Raw genomic sequence first — 22100 nt, 5'->3', positions numbered from 1 at the left:
TCATCACCTGAGAATGAAGGCTGGGGTCTGTGTGCCATTAATTAATTATTAATCCAGCAATCTCACTGCTGATGGATGCATGCTGAGCAAATAATTTGGGGGCTCTGGAGATGGGGAACCAGATTAAAACCTAGTGCTGGCCATTAGAGGGCTGACAACGACTGTGTGGATGATACCCCCCTACTTCTGGGAACTCCTTATGGACACTCTGATGCACGTGCAGAGATGTCCCAGACTGGAGCCTCCTATTAATGGCTACAGGTGAAGCAGAGGAATAGTTTCCTAAAGTTCATAGGCCAGACACCCCAGTAGTTAGAGTTTAATGAATGAGGTGGAACTTTGGATAGAACTTCACCCATGTGAACGAGTAGGATAATCATCAAAGACAAAAAGGAAAAGAAAATAAAGACATTGCAAGCAGTCAGGAGTTAGTGTACAAGAAGGTATGCGGACCCAGAGGGATCGGGTGGAGAGGGAGGTGGGAGGGGGGGTCGGGATGGGGAATACATGTATATCCATGGCTGATTCATGTCAATGTATGACAAAAACCACTACAATATTGTAAAGTAATTAGCCTCCAACTAGAAAAAAAAAAAAAAAAAGAAGTGGCAGGAAACCCCCCCCCAGGAAACCCCGCCCCCCCCCCAAAAAAAAAGAAAAGGAGGTATGCGGTGCAATCAGGCACAGTGGGTTCAGAGATAACGTTGTGGTTTAATAATTTCTAGTTAATGTCTCTTGAGGGTTCAGCTCTGTTGAAACAGTATGTGGAAAGCCTTGAAACCAAGTCAAGACATAAACAAGAGGTTCAATCAAAGCTGAATGGTGAGGCTGCTCAGCTCTTATCAGTTGAGCCTTACAGGAGCATGAATTCAACCAAGGTTTCTCCAGGGGTCACATCCAGACACCTGCACAGACCCACCTTCTAAGGGGTCAGAGTGTGAGAGGAGGGCGGGACACGCAGTGATGCTGGGAGTGTGTCAGTGCTGGTCTAGGAGCTGGAGCTGGAGACTCTGGAGCCCAGGCAGGGTGTGTTGAATCCAGGCTGGGGCAACCCCAGAGTCACTTGTATTTGATTCTGAAATTCATTCAGGAATTTTCTCAGCACAAGTTTGGCGCTTGTTAACGTCGAGCGGCTGTATCTCAGCATCTGGAGGACGAGTGTGCTGAGCGGGGTGTCCTCCGACGTGAATGCTGCGCCCTGTGACTCCGTGCTCAGAGGCGCATGCTCAGATCCGAGACCACTGGTACAGAAGAGACTCACAGGGTCGTAATCTAACCCTCCATTTAGGGGAAATAAACAGAACCATGGGAGATGAATAACTTGCCCAGTTAACACAGTTCAAGCAAAGTCCAAGTCTGAAAGTCTACATCCAGTGCTTTTTCAAAACATCCTGTACCCAAGTGTAGACCACTCCTCATGGCAGAGCTGACAGCAAGTTAAGGAAATCAGAATCAGGGAACCGTATTAGTTTCTCCTAAAACTCAGCAGTGGCCACAGCACTGGAAAAGTTCTGTTTCATTCCAATCCGAGGAAGGGCAATGCCAAAGAATCTTCAAACTACCACACAATTGCACTCATCTCATATGCTAGCAAAGTAATGCTCAAAATTCTCCAGGCCAGGCTTCAACAGTTTGTGAACCGTGGATTTCTAGATGTTCAGGCTGTATTTAGAAAAGGAAGAGGAACCAGAGATCAAATTGCCAACATTCGTTGGATCATAGAAAAAGCAAGAAAATTCTAGAAAAACATCTACTTCTGTTTTATGGATTACGCCAACGTTTTTGACTATGGATCACAACAAACTGTGGAAAATTCTCCAAGAGATGGGAATACCAGACCACCTTACCTGCCTCCTGAGAAATCTGTATGCAGGTCAAGAAGCAACAGTTAGAACCAGACATGGAAAAAGAGACGGGTTTCAAATTGGGAAAGGAGTACGTCAAGACCGTATATTGTCATCCTGCTTATTTAGCTAATATGCAGAGTACATTATGCAAAATCCCAGGCTGAATGAAGCACAAGCTGGAATCAAGATTGCTGGGAGAAATATCAATAACCTCAGATATGCAGATGACACCACCCTTATTATCACAGAAAGCAAAGAGGAACAAAAGAGCCTCTTGATGAAAGTGAAAGAGGACAGTGAAAAAGTTGGCTTAAAACTCAACATTCTAAAAAACTAAGATCATGGCATCTGGTTCCATCACTTCATGGCAAATAGATGGGGAAACAATGGAAACAGTGACAGGCTTTACTTTTTGGGGCTCCAAAATCACTGCAGACTGTGACTGCAGCCATGAAATTAATTGCTCCTTGGAAGAAAAGCTATCACCAACCTAGACAGCATATTAAAAGCAGAGACATTACTTTGCCGACAGAGGTCCCTCTAGTCAAAGCTACGGTTCTTCCAGTAATTATGGATCTGAGAGTTAGACTATAAAGAAAGCTGAGTGCTGAAGAATTGATGCTGTTAAACTGTGGTGTTGTAGAAGACTCTTAAGAGTCCCTTTGACTGCAAGGAGATCAAAGCAGTCAATCGTAAAGGAAATCAGTCCTGAATATTCATTGGAAGGACTGATGCTGAAGCTGAAGCTCCAGTACTTTGGCCACCCGGTGCAAAAAACTGACTCATTGGAAAAGGCTCTGATCCTGAGAAAGATTGAAGACAGAAGGAGAAGGGGACAACAGAGGATGACATGGTTGGATAGCGTCATCGACTTGATGGACATGAGTTTGAGCAAGCTGTGGGAGTTGGTGATGGACAGGGAAGCCTGGCATGCTGCAGTCCATGGGGTTGCAAAGAATCAGAGACGACTGAGAGACCGAACTAAACTGAAAGGGGAAACCAATTAGGAGATGGGTCTGCGTTGAAGGCACGAGTGCCTTGAGTTTTCACTCCTGGATATTTTCCTTTCTTCCTGTCGACTCCTGTCCCTGTTGTGGACGGTGGTGGCAGCAGGGACAGGTGATGATGTTCATGGAATCAGAGGAGGAGTCCAACAAGAGCTGGGGAAAAGGAGGCAAAAAAGAACGGATGTGTCTTCCCTCAGAGGATGGTCAAATCTGACCTTGGAGCAACTGAAAGAGAATCTCTGAGGGAATAAAAAACAATATTCTGCAACCAGTTGGTCAGTTATTGGTTGGTTTTTCCTTTACCCCAGAGCCTATTAGTCTACAAGACCTGGATCAATTCCAGATGGAGCCAACTGATAATAATGGCCTCACACACCCAGAATTTCAGTCCTCATGTCAGATCCCGGCTCCATCAATCTAACAGGGGAAGCTTAGAATTTGCAGCCAGGAGGCCTGAATTCAGTTCCTAGTTCTGGTCTTAACAGCACTTTTTCTTTTATGTGTGTTCTGTTATTTACCTTATTATTTTAAAATTATTTTTATTTTATATTTTATTTTTAATTGGAGAATACTTGCATTACAGTGTTTTATTGGTTTCTGCCACACAGCAGTGTGAATCAGCCATAAGTATACATGTATCTCCTCCCTCTGTACCTTCCCTCCACCTTCCCCATCCCACCCCTCTAGGTCGCTGAGCACCAGGTTGAGCTTCCCATGTTATACCAAAACTTCCCACTAGCTTTTATTTTACACGTGGTAATGGATATGTTTCAATGTTACTCTCTCAATTCATCCCACCCTCGCCTTCCTTCACTGTGTCCACAAGGCCATTCTCCACATCTGCATCTCTATTCCTGCCCTGTAAATAGGTTCATCAGTACCATTTTTCTAGATTCCATATAGATGTATTTTTTATTACTATTATTTTTGAAGTTGGTTGATGTAAAATATAACACATTCCTTCTTGAGGTCTCCATTTCCTCATCTATGGAATGAAAAAACATGTTTCTTTCCAGTCGTGATTGGGATGATTAAAAATGTTGATATATTTGAGGTGGTTGCAGCTGCACCACACTAGTAACTAATATTACTTTTGCTTTTTATAATAGAGCACATGGACAATAAATTATTACCAATAAGCTTTATCTGCCAGTTTCCTTATTGTGGCTACTCCTGAGATGACCACTAGCAGATTTCTGGAAATCTAAGGTTCCCTTCACACTTGTCACACTCATATATGCATATATGTTACTTCATGCCTGTAACATCTGTATAACTTCATATTTAAAGTTTTAATTGCTCTTTAAATATACACATCTGGATTACATTTTGTTTCCCTTGCTGGGAAGGGACAGTGTGTATGATTCTGGGGAAAAGGAGAGTTTTATCTCAGCCTTGAGGAGGCTCTAATAACCCCCCACCTCTCTCTCCCCCCAGCTCCCATTGTCTGACAGGTTCAGCATAAAGGGCTGGGGGATAATGCAGTGGGACCCCTGGGGCCAGTGCTCAGTGGCTGACCCTGGGGGGAATCTCCCCTGAGCAGTTGTCACCCTATTGTGATGAAGCTGAGCTGAAGGGCGATGTCGGGGGAGGGGACAGGACAGGGCTTGGGGGCTTCTGATTAGGAGGACTAGGGGTCAGTCTGCTTCTAGGGAGCTGTGACTGCTGGGGATGAGTGTCCTGAACCGAGAGAGTAAAGGAGCCCAGAACATGGAGGCAACAATCAAGCAGCGGCATCTCCCTCCATGAGCTTAGACTGATTTCCACAGGGCAGACGGGAGGTGAGACTTCTCCATCGGACCTCAGTCATTCCTGACTTCTGGTCCGGGGGCACACAGGTGAGCGGTGCTCTCCTTGGTCAGGACCACCTTAACCTCACCCAGGTAAAGCATTTGTGGCAGCGTGTTCTAAGGGGCACCTCCCACAGACCCGAGACAGATGACAGGAGCACTTTCTGCAGCAGGACCGGACTGGAAGCAAGAGGGTGAAGAAGGGTTCTCCCAGATCAGATCCTGTTTCCTCCCTGCCTGGTGCACATGATGCACATGATGCACAGTAAGGTAATGGGAATAGAGAACTCATTCCATATCTGTTTATCCAAATGGGATGATATATTCTTTCATGGTTTTATTCACAGTTAACATCTTTCACGCAGTTGTGCATGTAAGTTTCCATTCGAGTATTCTTGCATTTTGGTAAACTCCCAAGTGTAATTTGTTGTACTCAGCTTTCATTAACCATAAACTTTCATTCTCATTCATTTTCTTCTGTGATTAATCAAAGGCAAAATTGTCTGTAAATTAAGAAATCAAATATCTGTGCATGATTTCTCATGATACAGACTCTTGTTATAATCCTGAATCTTCTCAATTTCTGCTTTCCCATTGGCGACCACTTTCAATAATTTTTAGCTGATTCTTTTGGCTTTTATTTCCAAATCTCTAAACACAGTGCCTTACTAGAACTGCTGCTTGATTTTTCTGTCACAGCCACTGTCTGTCGCACCACACGGTGGCTGATGCAATAGTTAAGTCATTGCTTTCTTTCACTCTTCCCATTCCTTCAGTTTCCCACGTTATTTATATATTGATCATACTTAGTTCATTCAGCTTTTTCTTTTCCATGACTAATACACTAGTGAATTAACAAAATGCTCAACTTAAGACTTGTGAATTAAGTTTTATTTGGGGCAAAATGAGGACTGCAGCTTGGGAGACAGCACCTCAGATAGCTCTGAGAAACAGCTCCAAATAGGTAGGGAGGGGAGGTCAGTATATATGATTTTGGTGAAGGGGGAATCCAGTGCAATCAGGTACTTATCTTCTCAAGGTTTTCTGCTAGTCACAAGGAGCTGACCTCACCGTGAAAGGACTTAAGGCTTTTCTACATATGAGGAAGTGAAGCTATCCAAAGGACTGGAAAAGGTCAGTTTTCATTCCAATCCCTAAGAAAGGCAATGCCAAAGAATGTTTAAACTACTGTACAATTTACTGTACAATCCTATTCATTTCACATGCTAGCAAAATCATGCTCAAAATTCAAGCTAGGCGTCAGCAGTACGTGAACTGAGAGCTTCCAGATGTACAAAGTGGGTTTAGAAAAGGAAAAGGTAGAGGAACCAGAGATCACATTGCCAGCATTTCTTGGATCACAGAGAAAGCAAGGGAATACCAGAAAAACATCTACTTCTGCTTCATTGACTATGCTAAAGCCTTTGACTGTGTGGATCACGACAGACTGTGGAATAGTCTTAAAGAGATGGGAATACCAGACCATCTTACTTGTCTACTGAAAACCCGTATGCAGGTCAAGAAGCACAGTTAGAACCACACACAGAACTACAGACTGGTTTAAAATTGGGAAAGGAGTATAATAAGGCTGTACATTGTCACCCTGCTTATTTAACTCATGTGCAGAATACATCAAGCAAAATGCAGGGCTGGATGAATCAGAAGTTGGAATCAAGATTGCCAGGAGAAATAAATATCAACAACCTCAGATAAGGAGATGATCCCACTTTAATGGCAGAAAGTGAAGAACTAAAGAGCCTCTTGATGAGGCTTTGCTTTTCCTGATGGTGTTCTATGAAGCTCTCATGAATTCAGCTCTAATGATTGCTCTGTTTGCATGACTCTTCCAAGAAGTGTGGATACTTTGGATATTCCATCAGTTTTTCCTTTTTTGGAAATGTTGTCCTGGACCCTTCTGACATGCTCCCACCTGGTCTGGATTCTTCAGCATCTGGAGTAGAGCCATCCTTCTGGGATCTCCCCCCACCACCTGGGCAGCACTTTAAAGTGCTGTGGATACTGCATAGCAGAGGGAATTTTACTCAGCACTCTCTAATGGTGTATATGGGAAAAGAATCTAAAAGACTAGATATATTTACAGCTGATTCACTTTATTGTACAGCAGAAAGTGACACAGCATTGTAAATCAATTACACTCCAATGAAAACAAAACAAACAAGTAAGCAAGCAGACCTCTACCTTGGATGTCATTTATTAGTCACGTGTTCTTTCAGCCAAACCCAAGTGCCTGCATTGTACCAGATCAAGTTCCAGTCCCAGATCTTTGCTCTAACAATTGAAATTTGACATTCTTGTCCATCCCTCTATCCCCCTCACTAGGAGCATTACTAGATTAGGAGAATTCCACACTGAAGAGTCTTGGTAGGAGGCAGAGACCACCTTCCTCCATAAAAGAAGAAAACCCACTTTCCCAAATATTCTTGCCAGAGCACACAGCATGATGCTGAGGTCCCATCACTCAGGTGACCACATGTCAGACTCTACTCAGGCCGTTGTGACACAGAGAAGCTGGAACTATGCAGGATGCATCTGACAAGGGTGTCAAGAGTGGGAGTCACACCACACCCAGTTGTCAGGAGCCTCAGTGATAGCCGTCCTCAGCACGGAGTCCACGTCTAGCACGAGGGGCTCACTGTGTGAGCAGTGACACTGTGCCCCAGCGGGGACGAAACTTCCTTTGTGGGACCTGGCCTGGAGTGGACACTGTGGATCCTGTTCCCATGGAGCCATATGTATATAGTACTTTATGTCTAACTTAATTTGGATCCCATTGTTAGCTCCAAGAATGAGTGAGGAGAATAATTTCAGAGAGCAAGGATTTCATTACACTGAACTGTGAACCACTGCCTGTATTCTTATTCAGGTGGAATAAGAACTAATTATTTCTCAACATCACACCTCATAATTGACAATATGAATTGTCAGTATAAATTCCCTTTTCTTTCTGAAGAAAAAATACGCTTTTAAATATGCATTTAAGACCCCTCTCTGGCCACTCGCTCTCATATACCTCAGGGGTTCCCAAATTGGCTAATCATCAGAATTGCTTGTGGGGCTTCTTACAAAATGCTCAGCCTCTCCCCAGAACCACCTTCTCAGAGTATTAGGACAAGACCAAGGGATTGCTTATTTAACAACCTCTGTGTGTGAGGCTGATACACAGCATGTGGGAATCCTGGTCTACATTTGTTCTTGCTACTAAAAGTGTGATCTCAAGACCAGCAGCATCAGCACCAACCTTATCAAGAACAGGCTCTACTCACGACTGTCTAGATTTAATGAGGGTCCAGGGAACACCAGCATCTCCACCCTGGGCCCCGCACTAATCCTACAGGCTCCTCTACTGCATCGCTCACCCTTCACCTCCTAATTCTACACAGCAGTTAGACTGACGCTCCTAGCGAGCAGTCACACCAGGTCATCTTCTATTCAAACCATCTTATGAGTCCACATCTTTCACAGACATCAGACACCTTCCAATATGCTGGAGGCACACATGATCTGGCCAGACACTGGATCTCATCTCAATTCCTCGCTCCTCCAGTCACACCTGCCTCCTGGCTCTTCCTTGATCACAGACACTCTCCTGCCCTCCTGCATTTGCACTGGAGGCTCCTCTGCCTGGAGAGAACTTCCCCCAGACATCCTAGTGGACATTCTCTCATGTCCTTCACATCTTTACTCAGATATCATCTCCTCAACGAGGCCTACACTGACCACTCTAGTAAAACAGCCACATTCCCTGTACCCACACAGTTATATTCTAGGTCACCTTCGTCAAAGAACTTGCCAATCCTTAGGCAGACACTTTCCTCACTTATTAGGCTCACTCTGCCCCCTCTGACCAGAACATAGGACATGAGGCCAACAGAGTCTGTCTGTTTTTAGTTTACTGAGGTTTCACAGATGCAATAATAGAGCATCATCTGGCACACAACAAATATCAGATTAAGGAAAGATCACTGTACTAGCCTCTGTATTCTATCTTTATTAATGTGAACTCAGGCCACTTGCTCTCTCGTTGCAGCTACAGAACAACATGCGTTCACTCTGACATCAACGCAGCCTGTACTTTCCCCACAAGAGCTGATCACCCCTCCCTCCCACACCAACCAGTCTGCACTCTACACATACGCTATTTTCTCTTCAGAAAAGATCCGAGGCTGACAGGTCACATATTCCAACCTGCTGTGACAATTAGGCATTGCTTTATAAATCCAGGAGTTTGCATTGGAAGATGTTGGCAGTCTACCCACCTCTTCATGTTATGCTAATAGCACAGACACATTCAGATGCAGCTTCAGAAAGAGGAGTCTGGGGATCTGATGTCACAAAGTTGGACGGAGCATCACTCAGTCCCCACAAAGCAGCTCTCACACTGTGAGAGAAAAGAATCAGGAACCAGTTCAGGTCGGTCATGTAAGCACTCACATTCTCCACAGCCCCCCACATGCTCACATGTCCCACTCAAAGATCCCTGCCACCCAATGTGTCCCCTCTGCTCCAACTCCTCTCCCAATCTAGACTCTCCAGGGTCTCACCTTTAGGAACCTTGAGAGACACATCAGAGCCCTGGTCACTGCAACTGCCTGGAGGAGAACAAGACCAGGACATGGTCAGAACCCACAGAGGAGAAACTAGAGAAAGCACTTTGAGGAGGGTGAGTCCCCCGCGGCCTCCTTTCTGCACCCTCACAAAGGTCTCAGGAATCATACCGCCTTTGTACTTACTTGCAGCCTGGGTGTAGGTCTGTCCTTTTTCACCTGTGAGAAGAAAATATCACATGAGAGACCAGGGAGCAGACTGAGTCATGAGACCCTAGAGGAACTCCCTAGTCCTGGATGACCAAGAACTTCTCAGAACTGTGACCAAAAACCCAGGATAGGCTCAGGAACATGAAGGAAGGAGACGTGGGGGGACTGGACCACCTGCCCTCCTGGAGGTCTGTCCTCAGGAGGGACATTACCTCCTGACCTTCAAATGCTGAGAAACAGGCCCCCAACTGGAAGTTATGAAGATGAAAAATTTGTCTTTCATTTTCACATGTACTTTACAAAAGGGTCAGTCTTAGCATCAGCTCAGATTCCACAAGTGTGTGGAGGGTACTTTCCAGTAACAAGGCAGGCAAACTTCCATCTGGGCCAGAAACCCGCCCAGTGAGACAAGAAAACTCAGATCTGAAAATTGAGACCTTCGTGCCGCGGAGACTGCACCCGGCGGCTCGGCAGCCGTAAGCGCTCTGGATATCCTTTGGATTACCATGAGAAAAAGAGAAAGAAGGAAGGTCGAGAGGCTCAGGAACGTTCAAAGAAGGCAAAAAAGATGATTGGTCTGAAAGCTAAGCTCTACCAAAAACAGCGCCATGCTGAGAAAATACAAATGAAAAAGACTATTAAGATGCATGAAAAGAGAAACACCAAACAGAAGAATGATGAAAAGCCTCCACAAGGAGCAGTACCTGCATATCTACTGGACCGAGAGGGACAGTCTCGAGCTAAAGTACTTTCCAATATGATTAAACAGAAATGAAAAGAGAAAGCGGGAAAATGGGAGGTCCCTCTGCCCAAAGTTCGTGCCCAGGGAGAAACAGAAGTATTAAAAGTTATTCGAACAGGAAAGAGAAAGAAGAAAGCCTGGAAGAGGATGGTTACTAAAGTCTGCTTTGTTGGAGATGGCTTTACTCGAAAACCACCTAAGTATGAAAGATTCATTAGGCCAATGGGATTACGTTTCAAGAAGGCTCATGTAACACATCCTGAACTGAAAGCCACCTTTTGCTTGCCAATTCTTGGTGTAAAGAAGAATCCCTCATCCCCACTGTATACAACTTTGGGTGTTATTACCAAAGGAACCGTCATTGAGGTGAACGTGAGCGAGTTGGGCCTTGTAACACAAGGAGGCAAAGTCATCTGGGGAAAATATGCCCAGGTTACCAATAATCCTGAAAATGATGGATGCATAAATGCAGTCTTACTGGTTTGACAGCAGTTACATACAAGTAACTCCTTATAATTACTGAAGACTACACACCAATCGGGAAACCATTACTCTGATATTTCTGAATACTACCAATCAACCTTACATGTTGTCTTCAGTCAAAGAAAACTATTTATTCTGTTTTAAAAAAGAAAAAAGCCAACATTAAAATGATCTCGTTTTACACAAAAAAAAGAAAAAAGAAAACTCAGATCCCTCCCTCCTTTCCCTACCTGAGCGCTTCTTCCTCCAAATCACAGCTCCAATCACTACAGCTCCATTGACCATGAGAACCAGGCCAACAATGATGCCCATGATGAGGACAGAGGGCTGAGGAGGTTCTGTGGAAGAAAAGGAAGGGACTCAGTCTTCAGGCTTCAGTTCTGACCTTGCTGATTGTGTCTAGAAGGGTTCCTGCTTTATCTGAGAGGAATCTCCATTCCTACCCCCTCCTTACCCCATCTCAGGGTGAGGGGCTCCTGAAGCCCCTCATGCTGCACATGACACGTGTATCTCTGCTCCTCTCCCAAAGGCACCACCAGGGCTGCCCACTTCTGGAAATTTCCATCCCCTGAAGGCCTGGTCTCCACAAGCTCCATGTACTGAGTCTGGTCCTCCCCGTCACGCTGCCAGGTCAGTGAGATCTCATCGGGATAGAAGCCCAGGGCCCAGCACCTCAAGGTGACCTCACGGTCAGAGATGGGGTGATGGTTTACATGTGCCTTTGGAGGGTCTGAGGAAGAAGAATCAGAAAACTCATATTTTGTGTTACCTCCATGGGCCACTGGAAGCAGCATCAGATGACCATCCTGAGGAGAGTGGGTTTGAAAAGAAGCAGCACAAACACCAGACATCAGCCTGGACTCCAGGGTCTGGGAACAGCTCCTAGTCCTTGGAACGTTCTGGAGTCAGGGTGACAGCTAAGGGAGGAGGCTCCGTGTAAGAGGCAGAATTCAGAGTAATGGTCCTGATGTGGGAGCAGGCTGAATGACTTAGAAAAGCTGGAGTCAGGGCTCCTAAGATGTTCTCAGGGTGAGAACAAGCCTTGAGAGACAAAGTCAAGGTTCACAAGATGGTGGCCAGGGTCAAAGGGCAGCACTGACCAACTTTTTCAGGGATGGTTTACTCCTTCTTAGTCAAAGACACTGGATTCCTTAATTGTCCTTCAGAGAACTAAGATCATGACATCCAGCCCCATCACTTCATGGCAAATAGATGGGGAAACAATGTAAACAGTGACAGACTTTATTTCCTTAGATTCCAAAAATCACTGTGGACAGTGACTGCAGCCACCAAATTAAAAGACATCTGCTCCTTGGAAGAAAAGTTATGACAAACCTAGACAGCATATAAAAAAGCAGGGACATCACTTTGCCGATAAAGGTTCATATTGTCAAAGCTATGTTTTTTCTAGTAGACATGTATGGATGTGACAACGGTACCATAAAGAAGGCTGAGTGCTGAAGAATTGATGCTTTTGATCTGTGGTGTTGGAGAATACCCTTGAGAGTCCCTTGGACAGCAAGGAGTTCAAACTAGTCAATTCTAAATGAAATCAACCCTGAATATTCATTGGAAAGACTGATGCTGAAGCTGAAACTCCAATATTTTGGCCACCTGATGTGAAGAGTCGACTTATTGGAAAAGATCCTGAGGCTGGGAAAGATTGAAGGTACGAGGAAAAGGGAATGACAGAGAATGAAAATGTTGGATGGCATCACCAGACACAATGGACATGAGTTTGAGCTTAGCTACCGGAGTTAGTGATGGACAGGAAAGCCTGGCGTCCTGCAGTCTATGGGGTCTCAAAGAGTCAGACACGACTGAGCGACTAAATAACCAGTGGGGCCACTGGCGAGTCATCGTCTTGTACAGAATATGAAAACCTGGGCGGATTCCTCCCTTTCCTGACGTTGCGGCGCTGTTCCCACAGAGACTCCATTTTCTTCTCCTCGTGGGAAGCCAGGCAGCTCCAGCCCGAGGGGAGATCAGGGAGGCCCTGCGCCCCTCGTACCTGCGCGCAGCAGCGTGTCGTTTCCTGTCTCTAGGTATCTGCGGAGCCACTCCACGCACTTGCCCTCCAGATAGTTCCTCACACGCGCCGCATCACCGGCCGCCTCTGCATTGTGCTTGGAGATCTGAGCCGCCGACTCCGCCGCGGTCCAGGAGCGCAGGTCCTCATTCAGGGAGATGTAATCTCTGCCGTCGTAGGCGAACTGGTCATACCCGCGGAGGAGACGCCCGTCCGGCCCCACGTCGCAGCCATACATCTCCTGGAGGGTGTGAGACTCTGACCCGCCCCGACCACACGCGGTCATTAAATCCAAACTGAAAATGAAACTGGGTCAAGCCCCCGTGAGCTCCTCCCGGATCGGGGGGCGGAGCGGATCCCGCAGTGTTGGGGTGACCCTAGGACCCGGAGACTCGGGGCTACTCCGGGCCGTCCCTGGGGATGGGGGTCGTGACTTGGACCCGGGCCCGCGTCGCTCACCGGCCTCGCTCTGGTTGTAGTAGCCGCGCAGGGTGTTCAGGCTCATTCGGAAAAACTGTGCGGTATCTCTGGTTCTCTGAGTCTCCTGATCCCAATACTCGGGCCCCTCCTGCTCCACCCACAGCGCCCGCGGTTCTATCCTCGGATCCGGGGCGTCGCTGTCGAACCGCACGAACTGCGTGTCGTCCACGTAGCCGACGGTGATGAAGCGGGGCTCCCCGAGGCCGGGCCGGGACACGGCGGTGTAGAAATACCTCAGGGAGTGGGAGCCTGGGGGCGGGGAGGGGTGAGATCTTGACCCTCCTCCCAGCTCAGGTCCCGGGTCCTAGGTGACCAGGCAGGGAGCAGGGGAGGGAGAGAGGAGCTCGTGAGACGGAAAAGGTCGGAGGACCAGGACTTGTGGGGAGAGAAGAGGGAACGGGAAGCAAGGGAGGGACAGGACGGGACCTGGCGGAGGCCCCGGGTCTGGTGGGGGCGGCGGGGGTCACTCCTTCCCTGTGGGTTCTGGCCCCCCACCCCGACCCTCGGGCGGTCCCCTCGCCCCTCCCCGCAGAGGCCGTTCCCTCCCGACCCCGCACTCACCCGCCCAGGTCTCGGTCAGGACCAGGGCCCCCGAGAGCAGCAGTAGGGCTCTCAGACCCACGACCGGCATTCCGGGGATCTGGGAGCAAGAGACTCGGCGGCGGGTGGACAGATACTGGAACCCGGAACTGCGGAGACGAATACTGGCAGGTAGAAATCGGACACCCAATGGGAGTGAGAACTGGGGTCGCGTCATGAGTGTCCAGGCAGGAGGGCCCGACACTCTTTGAGACCAGAAAATGAAACTCAAAAAAGAAGAAGAAAGAAAAGGAAATGAAACTCGAGGAGACGAGAAACCTCAAGACGGAGCGTCCCCGCCCCAGACACAGCCCTTGACCCTGAGACTCAGAGCTCGACCTCGGCGGGCACCTGGGACTTTGCCCTAATGCCTCCCCTCCTACGCCGCCGAGAGGTCCTTGCCACACTGCCTGAGTCCAGTCGACATTTTCCATGGTAGAGATAATAAAGTTCGAAATCTTTAATTAACTTGTTTAGAATAATATTAATAACCCATGCATTTAACATGAAAAATAAGTTATTTCCCAAAACAAACATGGTAGTGAGAACAGTGATGCTTTTTCAGTTCAGTTCAGTCCTCAATCGTGTCCGACTCTTTGCGACCATGTGCACTGCAGCATGCCAGGCTTCTCTATCCATCACCAACTCCCGGACCTTGCTCAAACTCATGTCCATCGAGTTGGTGATGCCATCAACCATCTCATTCTCTGTTATCCCCTTCTGCTCCTGCCTTCAATCTTTCCCAGCATCAGGGTCTCTTCCAATGAGTCGGCTCTTTGCATCAGGTGGCCAAATTGTCGGAGTTTCCGCTTCAGCATCAGTCCTTTCAATGAATATTAAGGACTGATTTCTTTTAGGATTGACTGGTTTTATCTCCTTGCTGTCCAAGGACTCTCAAGAGTCTTCTCCAACACCACAGTTAAAAAAACATAGATTCTTCCGCGTTCAGCTTTCTTTATAGTCCAACTCTCATATCCATACATGACTACTGGAAAAACCATAGCCTTGACTAGACAGACCTTTGTTGACAAAGTAATGTCTCTGCTTTTTAATACGCTACCTACATTTTTCTACATTTTTTATATTTTTGCAATTCCCTTTCTTGCCATCTCATTAGAAGACCACAGGATTTTCAGGTTTGCTTCTACATTGAATCTGTTATTTTGATTGAAATCTATGAAAATAAAAAGGCCCACATGTATGTTGGAGAAGGAAATGGCAACACACTCCAGTATTCGCCTGAAGAATCCCATGATCAGAGAAGCCTGGCAGGTTACCGTCCATGGGGTTGCAAGAGTTGGACATGACTTACCGACTACACCACCACCACATTTGTGTAGGAGTAGTATTTTTAATAACCTTTTCAGGTAATTATGTAAGTTCATCTTTGATACAAATCTAAAACTACACAACTGGTAGTTTCTTAAAGGTTATTTTCAAAGTGGGCCTGAAATTATATCACTGTCTATTTACTGTTCTGTTACATCAAAATCCCTAAGGCTTTTTTCCATATTGAATCTCTTATACTAATATAAGATTTTTTGTAAGTAATACATTTTTTCACTAAGTTACATAAATCTTCCAGTGTCATTCACTCTTATTTTTTTAAAGTCTTTATTGAATTTGTTAAAATATTACTTCTGCTTTATGTTTTGTTTTTTTCAGCTGCAAGGCATGTGGGATCTTGGCTCCCTAACCAGGGATTGAACCTGCATCCCCTGCATTGGAAGGCAAAGTCTTAACCACTGGACCACCAGGGAAGTCCCCATTCACTCTTTCAAGTGAAGATTGTAGTCCATGCAAGAGAGGGTAGTTCAGCTCATACAGATTATTTTCCTTGAGTCACAGGACTTTGGAATGTAGCAGAAGCTCTTGATGTGTACTTCCCAAGTCATCATAGAAGATACTTTTGGTTTTTTGAGAAAAAGAACTATTTATTAGCATTTTGAGATGTGACCATTAACTTTTGATTTTCCTTAGGGAAGCAGCTCATTTTTGCAATAAAAAATGCAACATTAACAATACTTGTGCAAGATACATGTTAAGATTAGAACACCATCTTCTGAATTTCATCTAAGCATGAGAAGTTTAACAGACCACTATTCACACTCTAGCACAAGTGAATAATAGAAGGTTTTAGAATTATCATACCATTCTATAGCACATTATAACATGACATACTTTACTTCTGTCCTCTTGCAGAGCATCAGGCCTTTTAGAGCATCATCAGAGAAAGTGCGACATTCACCAAGCTTGCTCACTTCAAAGAAAACACACACCTGTTTTATGCCATCAGGTTACCATTCCTTGTTCAAGAAAAGCAGCTGCAACGGAGAGGAGCGGGCGGCATTGCTTAGGGTAAGGACCAGCCCGAAGACCCTGAGAGCAATTGGAGGGAGCTCTTTTAAACTGTGGGATACATCAGCAGACGAATGGATAAGGAAGCTGTGGTACATATACACCATGGAATATTACTCAGCCATTAAAAAGAATTCATTTGAATCAGTTCTAATGAGATGGATGAAACTGGAGCCCATTATACAGAGTGAAGTAAGCCAGGAAGATAAAGACCATTACAGTATACTAACACATATATATGGAATTTAGAAAGATGGTAATGATAACCCTATATGCAAAACAGAAAAAGAGACTCAGATGTATAGAACAGACTTTTGGACTCTGTGGGAGAAGGCGAGGGTGGGATGTTTCAAGAGAACAGCATCGAAACATATATATTATCTAGGGTGAAACAGATCACCAGCCCAGGTTGGATGCAAGAGATAAGTGCTCGGACCTGGTGCACTGGGAAGACCCAGAGGGATCGGGTGGAGAGGGAGGTGGGAGGGGGGATTGGAATGGGGAATACATGTAAAACCATGGCCGATTCTTGTCAATGTATGACAAAAACCACTACAATATTGTAAAGTAATTAGCCTCCAACTAATAAAAAAAAAATTAAGAAGGTCCATAGGACTCAAGAAAAAAAAAAAAGCAGCTGCATTAAGATAGAGTCATATAGAACTTTACTTGTCCATGTAATTATTTCCTGTCAATTAAATCTGGTATTTAAGCTTTAGCTCCATAGGATCTGGTGTTAGTTTACTAAGGATATCAGAGGTGTCCCCAGATCCCTAGAGTGGACAACACACAGTAGGACTATCAAGGAGGCCAAAGTAAGCATGAGAAGTTAGAGCAGATGGAGAGATTTGATCTGGGGAGTACCTGGAACTAGGTGAGTCCTGGCTGAGGGGTGCTATGGGAAGGTTCTCCAGTGTCCCAGGCATGGCAGGAGAGGTGGCAGCTGATTTATGATGTCCTTCTGTCAAGACAGCTCCAGGAGAGTCCCGATTTCAAATACATTCTCAAATCTGTCAGGTCCTGATCCCAAATGTATTTATTCAGCAGTATTGGCATGTCTGCTTTGCCCAGTGCTGGGCTGGGGGCCTGTCATACACTCAAAACCAAGATGTAGACTCTACTCTCACATGGCTGAGCACCAGGTTAGAATGGAATACAGTGTAGGCTGTTGTTGGCAGAGAAAAACCAGTAACTAAACTCATCACCTCATCTCTCTCTCACAATTATTACAACCATTGCTCATTATTCTTACCCTGTTGTTTCTTAGAATATACAGGATTTTAGCAAAGTTTCCCCAGGAAGGCAGACTTTGTGCTCTGGGGACAGGAGACAGTACAGACCTTGGCTCTGCTCAGCAGACCTCCCCCTTTGCCTGACTCCACTGAGATCTACTGCCTACCTTCACGTGGTCTCCTAAGGTGTCAGGGACATTCCCATTGTCTTCTGAGCAGACCACTTGGTCCCCCAAAACTCATATCACAAAGCAGGGGCAACATGATTGAAAAACATCTCTAGTACATTACACAGACTGTCAAAAGCTGTTTTACACAGATAGATGTTTATAGATGATAGAGAGAGACAGGGCAGGACAGAGGTGGACACAGATGAGGGACTGGACACATAGTTTTACATATCTGTGTGTCACAGAAACAACTTATGTCAGGGGCACATCTTATATTTGTTACCTGTAGTGGACTTTCAATAGCTTCCAAGAGAGGTTAAAGAAGAAAAGCAAATTGATGTACTTTAAAGAAATCCTCTACATTTATAAAACTCTGATTAAGGCTAATTTGGAGAGGACATATAGGGAATGGGGCAGTGTGTTTGTCATAAGCAGCAATACACTGTCCTCTAGGAGCAATGTGAGTGCTGCAGGGCTCCTTGACAAATCAGCAAAAGAAGCCCATATTCCAACTTGCCACCATCACAGTCCTCCTGTTAGAGCAAACCAAATTCTGTAAGTTTTGGTGTTTTGGAGGTGCCTTCTAGAGAAAGTTACTGTCTTGACTAGGACACGAGAGGCCACTTACCAAGTGTAGTGTTTTGGGGAGTGTTGATTGAGCCCCTGAGTCAAGCGCTGATTCCACAGGGGAGATTAGAGAGGAGGTCTCTGCCTCAGGGGAACTGCAGAGAGAGGGTAGAAACGTGCTGAGTTCACTTATCTACATCCCAGTTCTGTGGTCTCCTGGGGAGAAGTTAGTCTATCCAAGCAAAGCAGCTTATGGCACATTTCTGTTTATATTAACAAGAAAATACTTTAGAAAATAGAAAACTATCACTCAACATATCTATGATTTCATCTGGATTTATATAGCTTTCTAAAAAATTGGATTACCTTATCTTACTCGACTCTTTTTCATTTAATATGAGTAATTGTTCCAACCATTCATAACTTTAGAGTGTACAAATTTAATGAATTCAATATGATACTATTTCTTATGACACCTTGTACTTAAAGGCCCTGCTTCCAAGCTCTTGTTCCAGCTTCCCCCACTGGTATCCTGTTCTTTTCTGAAAGTGGAGTCCAAATCTTATCATCTCCAGGCACCTTCCAATCTAGAATCACTCTATGAACTTCCAGAAGATGTTCTCTTTATCCTTTTCTCCTGGGATGGCAGGCACTTCCCACCGTGTCTTATCTCCTTCTGTGGATTCAGAGCTTCTCTCTGACCAAGATGCTGCTCAATCAATTCTCAGGCCATTCTTTGCACAGAGCTTGGTGTCTGGTAAACAGTCACTAAACATTTGAAAGCTAAATAAATTGAAATGAATACTCACTGTTGCTGACGACTTTAATTGTTCTGCCCTCTTGTGGACACATGGGGAAGACTTCCCAGCCTCCTTTGTGGTCCCAGGACCATGTCGCTGTCAATGGAGCAGGAGAGGACCTGGTGTGTGTCCTTTCACATCTGACCCATGACGACCTCTCACATGCATTTCTCCACATTCTCGCTCCTTCTGCTGAAGGACGCTGGTGGGGCTGAGGTCTAAGCACCTGGGAATCCTGAGAAGCAGGCGGGGCTCAGAGGGCTCATGCTGGTGCCAGGCACCAGTTTGGGGGTGGACTCCAGGAGTGCCCTGGGGGTGTCTCTAGACTACTTGAAGAGTGATGCTTTCAACTTTGCCCTGCTCCTTCACCATGAATGTCACATTTTGGGGACCATCTCAGTCTCCACCTTCCCTTTCCTCAGGATGAGGGGCTGCCAGCACCTCAGTGGCTACAGAAGATACTTTTACAATGTGAATTTAAAGAACTTTCCAGGTGGTCCAGAGGCTAAGACTCTGTACTCCCAAGGCAGCAGGCCCAATTTCAGTCCTTGATTGGGGAACTAAATCTCACATGTTGCAACTAAAGATCCCATATGCCAACTGAAGACCCCATTTGCTGCAGGTAAAGAACCCACGAGCTGCAACTAAGACCTTGCCCAGCCTAAATAAAAAAATAACTGCTTTTTCAAACTGGTGCCTTGGGAAATCGAGAAACATCAATAAAGTCAAGTACATTAAAAAAGAAATAACTTTTGTAAAAATGTGATGTAAAAATAAGAATTTTAATTTATTTATTAATATTTATAAAATTTATTTTACTGAATTATAGTTGTTTTTCAATATTGTGTTAATTCATACTATATGGCATAGTCATTCAACTTTGTATATATATATACATATTCTTTTTCATATTATTTTCCATTATTATTTATGAACAAAAAATAAGAATTTTTAATGTGCCAATCAGGATGTTTTGAAGCAAATTTACTTTTTTTTCTGTGCAAGTAAGTTGTGGTGAAAATAATTACTATTGCAGTTTGCTGCCATAGTCTTCAATATTGCGAAGTTTTACCTCAAAGCAAATGTCAACATAGTGAAAGTCACGTAACATCTTAATAATACTGTGAAAGTAGGTAGCACCCCATGGATCTCATAAAAGGGTCTAAGTGATGTCAAGGATTCCAAAGACCACACCCTGAGAACTGCTGTTTTGAATAAACCAGCGAGTCTCCCAAATGATCCCTGCCTTTGCCTCCTCTTCATTTTGGAAAATCCTTCTCCCTGAACTGGACTTCCTGCCTTCCCAAACTCAGCTGAGGGTCCTGCCCCTTGGCTGCTCTGGAAGAGCACTCACCCCCTAGAAAGTGATGCCAGAGAGTGTTTTCAGTCTGGGAAGGGAGTGGGGAGACAGGTGTTTCCTGTTTGGGATTGGGACAGTTTGTGCCTGAAGACACCACATGCTCTTATAACTAATTTTGGTTTTGTTTCACACCAACTTATTATGTATTCATACCCCAGGCAGAAATCTGACATAGTGTCTAAGAGAAATAATATTGACTGCTTCACCTCACATGGCTAATGCATCTGACTTGAGGCCCACAAAGCATGAAGGGCAGCCCTGTCCAACAGAACATTCTGTAATGAAGAAATTGTTCTATATCTGTGCTGTCCAGTCAGGGAGCCACTAGCTGCATGTGGCTACTTAGCACCTCAAAAGTGGCTATTGTGCTGAGCACTTTAATTTTATTTACTGAGTGAACTTTTAAAATATTTTTATTTATTTTATCAAGGTATAATTGATTTACAGTGTTTTGTTAATTTCTGCTGTACAGGATCCTCTATGACCCCTCTCCCAGAATATTGGAAATAAAAGCAAAAATAAACAAATGGGACCTAATTAAAATTAAAAGCTTCTGCACAACAAAGGAAACTATAAGCAAGGTGAAAAGACAGACTTCAGAATGGGAGAAAATAATAGCAAATGAAGCAACGGACAAAGAATTAATCTCAAAAATATATAAGCAACTCCTGCAGCTCAATTCCAGAAAAATAAAAGATCCATTCACAGAGTGGGCCAAAGAACTAAACAGACATTTCTCCAAAGAAGACATACAGATGGCTAACAAACACATGAAAAGATGTTCAACATCACTCATTATCAGAGAAATGCAAATCAAAACCACAATGAGGTACCATTACATGCCAGTCAGGATGGCTGCTAACCAAAAGTCTACAAGCAATAAATGCTGGAGAGGGTGTGGAGAAAAGGGAACCCTCTTACACTATTGGTGGGAATGCAAACTGGTACAGCCACTATGGAAAACAGTGTGGAGATTTCTTAAAAAACTGGAAATAGAACTGTCATATGACCCAGCAATCCCGCTGCTGGGCATACACACTGAGGAAACCAGAATTGAAAGAGACACATGTACCCCAATGTTCATCATGGCACTGTTTATAATAGCCAGGACATGGAAGCAACCTAGATGTCCAAGAGCAGATGAATGGATAAGAAAGCTGTAGTACATATACACAATGGAATATTACCCAGCCATTAAAAAGAATGGCATTTGAATCAGTTCTAATGAGGTGGATGAAACTGGAGACTATTCTATAGAGTGAAGTAAGCCAGAAAGAAAAACACCAATACAGTATACTAACGCATATATATGGAATTTAGAAAGATAGTAACAATAACCCTGTATGCAAGACAGCAAGAGAGACACAGATGTATTGAACAGTCTTTTGGACTCTGTGGGAGAGGGCGAGGGCGGGACGATATGGGAGAATGGCACTGAAACATGTAAATTATCATATGTGAAACGAATCGCCAGTCCAGGTTCAATGCATGAGACAGGATGCTTGGGGCTGGTGCCCTGGGATGACCCAGAGGGATGGGATGGGGAGGGAGGTGGGAGGGGGGTTCAGGATGGGGAACACATGTACACCCATGGCGGATTCAAGTCAATGTATGGCAAAACCAATACAATGTTGTTAAGTAAAATTAACTAATTAATTAATTTTAAAAACTAAGAAAAAAATGTCTGCTGTACAGCAAAGGGACTCAGTTATACACATATATATTTTCTTTTTATATTCTTTTCCACTATGATTTATCCCAGGGTATTGAATACAGTTCCCTGTGCTATACAGTAGGATCTTGTTATTATCCATCCTATATTTTTAAATATTTGTTTCTTATTTACTTGGCTCTGTCTGGTCTTGGTTGCAGCATGAATGA

At 44.8% G+C, this 22100-nt stretch overlaps 1 protein-coding gene, 1 long non-coding RNA gene and 1 pseudogene across 5 annotated transcripts in view; 2 read left to right on the top strand and 1 right to left on the bottom strand.

The window, feature by feature from the left end:
- LOC110146732 (BOLA class I histocompatibility antigen, alpha chain BL3-7-like) overlaps window positions 1-13856 on the bottom strand; it is a 39712-nt gene extending 25856 nt beyond the window's left edge. Inside the window, exons 1-8 of one of the 4 annotated variants that reach the window (XM_020907686.2) lie at window positions 13715-13854; window positions 13133-13402; window positions 12656-12931; window positions 11099-11374; window positions 10875-10982; window positions 9396-9428; window positions 9207-9254; window positions 6739-9043 (exon numbers count right to left, since the gene is read on the bottom strand). In XM_020907686.2, the coding sequence (XP_020763345.2) occupies window positions 9039-9043; window positions 9207-9254; window positions 9396-9428; window positions 10875-10982; window positions 11099-11374; window positions 12656-12931; window positions 13133-13402; window positions 13715-13784 (1086 nt within the window). In that variant the 5' untranslated portion in view covers window positions 13785-13854 and the 3' untranslated portion in view covers window positions 6739-9038. Of the gene's footprint in view, window positions 1-6738; window positions 9255-9395; window positions 9429-10874; window positions 10983-11098; window positions 11375-12655; window positions 12932-13132; window positions 13403-13714 lie in introns of those variants that run through there. The other 3 variants (XM_070456809.1, XM_020907691.2, XM_020907685.2) reach the window with 3 other exon arrangements.
- LOC110146723 (ribosome biogenesis protein NSA2 homolog pseudogene) lies at window positions 9561-10848 on the top strand (annotated as a pseudogene).
- Window positions 13857-13932: 76 nt separating the features above from the next.
- Window positions 13933-16234, top strand: LOC139031482 (uncharacterized). The gene is made up of 2 exons (XR_011483985.1): window positions 13933-14167; window positions 15398-16234. It is a non-coding gene; the product is annotated as an uncharacterized lncRNA (long non-coding RNA).
- Window positions 16235-22100: the final 5866 nt, after the last annotated feature.

This window comes from Odocoileus virginianus, chromosome 27 (assembly GCF_023699985.2).
Source record: "Odocoileus virginianus isolate 20LAN1187 ecotype Illinois chromosome 27, Ovbor_1.2, whole genome shotgun sequence".
Lineage (NCBI taxonomy): Eukaryota > Metazoa > Chordata > Mammalia > Artiodactyla > Cervidae > Odocoileus > Odocoileus virginianus.
This window is presented reverse-complemented; position numbering and strand designations above follow the sequence as displayed.